At 33.3% G+C, this 6,000-nt stretch overlaps 1 protein-coding gene across 1 annotated transcript; it reads left to right on the top strand.

Annotated features, from left to right (window-relative positions):
• The first annotated feature begins 777 nt into the window (after window positions 1-777).
• On the top strand, window positions 778-2,827 carry LOC11427236 (CBL-interacting serine/threonine-protein kinase 11). The gene is made up of 2 exons (XM_003615960.4): window positions 778-1,593; window positions 1,721-2,827. The coding sequence occupies exons 1-2, from the start codon at window positions 1,123-1,125 to the stop codon at window positions 2,570-2,572; spliced, it is 1,323 nt and encodes a 440-aa protein (XP_003616008.1). The 5' UTR covers window positions 778-1,122; the 3' UTR covers window positions 2,573-2,827.
• The last annotated feature ends 3,173 nt before the right edge of the window (window positions 2,828-6,000 follow it).

The raw sequence follows: 6,000 nt of genomic DNA, 5'->3' as shown, positions 1-6,000 counted from the left end.
TTTTTGATAAAATATATTTAAGTTAAATAATACTAGGGTTAGTTGCCAAAAATGATAAAATATAGCATAAAAGAAATGTAAAAGAAAAAATATTGTAAATCTGAATAGGGACACCGTAAAGAAAAATTCAAAATTTTGTAAGTCTATGACCATAAATATTTTTTGGGCGCTAATTTGGTTCGTTAAGTTTTCTAATTAAATTTGGTTCATCAAATTAAATTACAAAGCAAAAAGAAGGAGAATTGATAAAGGGCAATAAAGGAAAATAATAGATTTTAATAATCAAAATAGAAAATTTAATGTAAAATTGATTGTAGAAAAGCTATAAGTTAGGATTTGTAGCTTTAAGGATAATTGCTTTTGGAGGATAGAATCAATTCTTAAAAGTCAAAACAAACACCAGTAAAAACTCAATTTTTCACTTTTGAAGGTTCTAGAATCACTTCTTGGTGCTGAAAAGCCAAACCAAACAGGCTCCATGACATCTCTAAAATTGAATCAAACATACACATACCATTTAATTATTCCATACAGAGTTTTCGTTCAACTAATTTTTACATAAATCATTTTACTATTAATTCATTTCTAGACGGAATCAATTTTATAAAATCAATTTTTACCGCCAAACATAAATCAACTTATTATTATTATTTTTTTTTTATAAAAAAGATAACTTAACTCAAACAATAATTGTAGCATGTAACCAAAAAAAACAATAATTGTAGCCAAAAAACAACTAAAACGGCAATAATACCTCACCTAACAGTCCTCAACTCACGCGTAAGGCAGCAAAAAATCGCTTTTCATTTTTCTCCCAAACCCAGCGGTTGATAATTGACACATAAATAACCAAACACATCCTTAACACTTTCCTGAACCTTCTGCAACACCACTTCCTTTCAAATTAAACTTCCACCAAACCTTCAACAATAAAAAAACAAAAAAGCATTTTTTCTACATAAGTTTAGCATATTCTCAACAACAGAAAAACCATAAACTAATTCCCATATCTGAAAAAAGTGATTAACACTTTTACAATCTTTGCATTTTCCCAAACAAGTTATTCATCGATCGTGCTCTCTCAAACAGAGAGCTCGATCTAAACAACCACCACCACCGCGAATGTCGGATATCGAACAGGCAGCAGCGCCAGCTCCGGCAGATGCTACCACCGCACTCTTCGGCAAATACGAGCTCGGAAAACTCCTAGGATGTGGCGCGTTTGCGAAAGTATACCACGCGCGGAACACCGAGAATGGACAGAGCGTGGCTGTGAAAGTGATCAACAAGAAGAAAATCTCCGCAACAGGACTCGCTGGACATGTGAAACGTGAAATTTCAATTATGAGTAAGCTTCGTCATCCGAATATTGTTCGGCTTCATGAAGTTCTTGCTACGAAAACGAAGATCTATTTTGTTATGGAGTTTGCTAAAGGTGGTGAATTATTCGCAAAAATTGCCAATAAAGGACGGTTTAGTGAAGATTTATCGCGTAGACTCTTTCAACAGCTTATCTCTGCTGTTGGATATTGTCATTCACACGGTGTTTTTCATCGTGATTTGAAACCTGAAAATCTGTTACTAGATGATAAGGTATTGATACAATTGTATTAGCGAATGATTTTGATTTTGATTTTGGTTCTGTAACTAATTGCAATTTTGTAATGATTTATGAAACTAATTACTGTTATTCTGTTATGGATTTTGCAATGAATTGTAGGGGAATTTGAAGGTTTCGGATTTTGGATTGAGTGCAGTGAAAGAGCAAGTTCGAATTGACGGGATGTTACACACGCTTTGTGGAACACCTGCATATGTGGCACCGGAGATTTTAGCGAAGAGAGGTTATGATGGAGCTAAGGTGGATATTTGGTCATGTGGTATTATACTGTTTGTTCTTGTGGCTGGTTATCTTCCATTTAATGATCCAAATTTGATGGTGATGTATAGGAAGATATATAGTGGGGAATTTAAGTGTCCGCGGTGGTTTTCACCGGATCTAAAGCGGTTTTTATCGCGGTTGATGGATACAAATCCGGAGACGAGGATAACTGTTGATGAGATTTTGAGGGATCCTTGGTTTAGAAAAGGGTATAAAGAGGTGAAGTTTTATGAGGAGGGTTTTGAATTTGAGAAGAAGGTTAATAATGGGGAAGAAGAGGGAAAACCGTTGGATTTCAATGCGTTTGATATTATATCGTTTTTCTCTAGAGGGTTGAATCTTTCAGGGTTTTTTATTGATGGTGGTGAAGGTGAGAGGTTTATGTTGAGGGAGTTACCGGAGAAGGTTGTGGAGAAGGCTGAGGCGGCCGCGAAGGCAGAGGGACTTGTGGTGAGGAGGAAGAAGGAATGTGGGGTGGAAATTGAAGAGCAGAATGGGGATTTGGTGATTGGGATTGAGATTTACCGATTAACCGCTGAGATGGTTGTGGTCGAGGTGAAGAGGTTTGGTGGGGACGCGGTTGCTTTCGAGGAAGTGTGGAAGAATAAGTTGAGGCCACATTTGTGCGATGCAACGACATCGAATCAGGACCAAACTCAGTCTCATGCGGTCCCTGCTAGTGTTGACTAGTGAGATATTTCTTATTTCGTTCAAATTACAACTTTAATATATAAAAAAAAATTATGGAACTCTCTTGTGTTATCTAGGTTAATAGCTTGTAACTATACATGTTTAGTGTATATATAATTTTGATGCTTTGGTGTTTACTGCACATTGTTGTATTGATTTGTTTGTGGAAGTAACCTGAGAAAATGGATGTTTGTGGTTTATCATTTGGTTTCAGTTTGAGAAAAAAATATCTTGAGTTTTTTCATTTTTTGAAAATAAATGTGAGAAAATATCTTCTGCAAATGTTTGTTTATTTTACCAGTCACTTGTTGAATTTGTCAAGGGAAAACAGAGAACAGTTCCATCACCCCTGGTAGACTTGGATGATCCTAAGTCCTCAAACATCAAGCATAAATTGATGGCTATAGTTAGCATGTGTTGGCTTGATTAGAATGACATTTTGTGTTGCTTACCATTTACCTATGATTGGCTTTTTTATTTGGTGTATGATATTCTCGGTCGAGTTGATCGATTTAATTACGTAGGAAACACATAATTAATGGAGAGATTGGTCCTTGCAACCTTAGTTCATAGGCATTTTGATGTCCATGGTTAGTTTTTTAGTGCCTATGGTTCAGACTCTGTTGATATTACTCCCTAGGCTTTCTGTCTCGTATGCATTTTGATGCTTATGATATTTTTTGTGTCTAATGTTCGGACTCTTTGTCGATATTGCTTCCTAAATTTATTTGCTCATACTTGTCTTTCGTTGTCTATGATCTTTTCCAAGTGTATAGGGTTCACACTCTTTGCCGATATATTGTCCTTTAGATGAGTTGAGATTACTCTCCATTTCTTAAATAACAGAGAGCGAGACTAAGATGTTGATGCCTATAGTCTTTTTATGGTGTATATGTTTCAGTCTCTTTGCCAATATTGGCCCCTATGTAGTTTAGTGTCTATTTACTTTTTGTGTGTCAAAGCATAGAACTCTTTGTTGATATTGTCCCATAAGCTTTCTGTTCCTAAAGGAGGTTTGAGTCGACTGCACAATGTCTTTCGTTCATTTGATGAGGAAGTCTGGTTTGATCACAAATATTTGGATGCGCACCCGCAAAACTATGCTCCTATATCATTTAATTATTTTAAACGTACATAAGTGAAATATCAAGTAAACTTATTTGTGCTTAATATTGATGTAATGATGTATGACTTGGCCGCTGACACATTTCTATCGACATCCTCCGCCAACAATTCATATGAAACCTACACAATAGTGAACCGATATAAAACCTGAGGTGTGACAAAGTCACTGTTCTTAATTTATCCGCCTCAATAAACACATCCTTCTATGATACAACAGATTCTTCCATGATGCAACCGGAAGTATAAACTCAAATTTATAAGTACGAAGAAAATGAATTTTCCGTATCAAAAGTATGTTCTATTGATAAGAGGGATGCATTGTATGAGTAATTTAGTATGGAAGTTTTGAAAAAGTATGTACGCATCTGATTGTAAAGCATTTATAGCTAATACTGTTTTATTTTAAGAGAAAAATAAGGAACACTGTATCAAATACTAGTGAGTGGTGTAGTTCATAATTTTAAGCATGAAAGGAATGACCATAGTGTACTATAAATGTTACACCTCATACATAAGTCTTTGACCAAGTATGCAAGTAAGTAAACATATGAAACATATTTTTGATGGGTAAATTTTAATTAACTTTTGAAATATAATAATAACAACTAAAATTACAACATGGATTTGTTTTTGGGTGTGAATCATGCCAAAGATATGGTGGAACTAGACGGAAAATAACTCATAGTATACGTGTGACCAATCAATGTCACTTCTCAACCAATCTTCAAACTAGTACAGCTGAAGCATTCACAAGAACAAGTAATTTTAGGTGTCCACGTATGTGAGCTGACTTAAACTCCAAGCAAAAAGCATACAAGAAAGGTGCCATGGAATCAATCTCACAGGATGGGATACTGTCCAAGCTAATTGAACCGTGCACGTGTATGTTTAACCACCATGCCCAAGATTTTAAGGTTTTGATGGGAGGTTGAGGATCGTTTGGACTAATGACAATCAACAAACGAAAATCTTTAGTTTCTATAATGACAAAACATCAATGGGACACATTAACTTACCACCACACATTGCTACAAAGACTTTTGGTATAAAGAGTCGATCGAATCATCGACTCTCATACCATTATTTGATCATAAGGAAGTTTCAAAATCACTACATTAAGTTAAGAATTACAACACAGTTTTATTGGACATCATATCTTAACTAAAATTGTTTAACAATTTACGAGTCATTTTATTTATATGTTGCTTAACAATATGTTATTTCATTTATTGTGAAATTCTCAAATGAATAAACAACTATGGATTCTCTAAAAAAAATTCCTTTTCATGTCTTTAAAATTTCAACTTTAATAAAAATCTTAATTTTTACATTGAAAACTCTTCATAGATTTTTCCTAAAAAAAACTCTATAGATTTTAAATTATTGCACTTTTTGTTAGCTGTTCTGTTCTTATCATTTTTGACAAGTTTTTTTATTTTTTTTTCGGACAAAGAAATATGATCTTGCTGATGGTGGAACTTCTCATAAACCAATTCCTACCTATTCCAAGAAAGTAATACCAACTAACCCGAAATATTAGCCTGCCAGGTATATATATATTTGAACCTAAAATTATATGTTACACACTTTTTTGGTTAATTAGTTTAGTATTAGTTGGAAAAGGAACATGATTCTAGTGTGTGTGGGTCTACGTTGTTTGTTTTTTCATTTAGCAAGAATAACACCTAATTCATTATTAGTAGGTGGAGAAGGAACATGATGAAGGTGTATGTGGTTAATGTCAAGTTGTTTTCGATAAAATTTATGTAAGGTGTTTTATTGTGTTTGGATGGATTCGACTTCTCTAAAATATATGACCAACTCATTTTAGAGTATAATATCCATCATTAAATAATAAATTAATGTAGTTATTGTATTTATATTATAGTAAATTATGAGTTTGTTAAAATAATAGTATTTTTTTATTCATCTATTTTCTCACTTTAGAGACCAAAATTCTGCATAGAAAAGCAACAATTTTTATTTTATAATTATCAATCGCTATAATATAGATAATATTTGCTTTATTAATAGATTAAAAGAAAATCAAATCTAGAGTGCAATACATATATAGCATGCAACAAACCGTAACAATTTTATACTAATATAATGATAATGAGTGAAAGAGCTCTATTATATTAGGCCCATGACAGAGAATCATGTAAGGAAAATGGTAATAATGCATAATAATAGTGTGATGATGATGACGATTTATCATGGATGTGATAATGAATCAAATAATTATTTTTGCATTCGGGAACAACACTGTCAGCTTCTTAAAAAAAAAAAAATTAACAACACTA

The sequence above is a fragment of the Medicago truncatula genome, chromosome 5 (genome assembly GCF_003473485.1).
Source record: "Medicago truncatula cultivar Jemalong A17 chromosome 5, MtrunA17r5.0-ANR, whole genome shotgun sequence".
In the NCBI taxonomy this organism is placed as follows: Eukaryota; Viridiplantae; Streptophyta; class Magnoliopsida; order Fabales; family Fabaceae; genus Medicago; species Medicago truncatula.
This window is presented reverse-complemented; position numbering and strand designations above follow the sequence as displayed.

Bases quoted from the DNA above. Each gene is read 5' to 3' on its own strand.
- LOC11427236 (XM_003615960.4), top strand. From the start codon at position 1,123: ATGTCGGATATCGAACAGGCAGCAGCGCCAGCTCCGGCAGATGCTACC. The intron at 1,594-1,720 runs GTATTGATACAA...AATGAATTGTAG, and splicing joins ATCTGTTACTAGATGATAAG to GGGAATTTGAAGGTTTCGGA.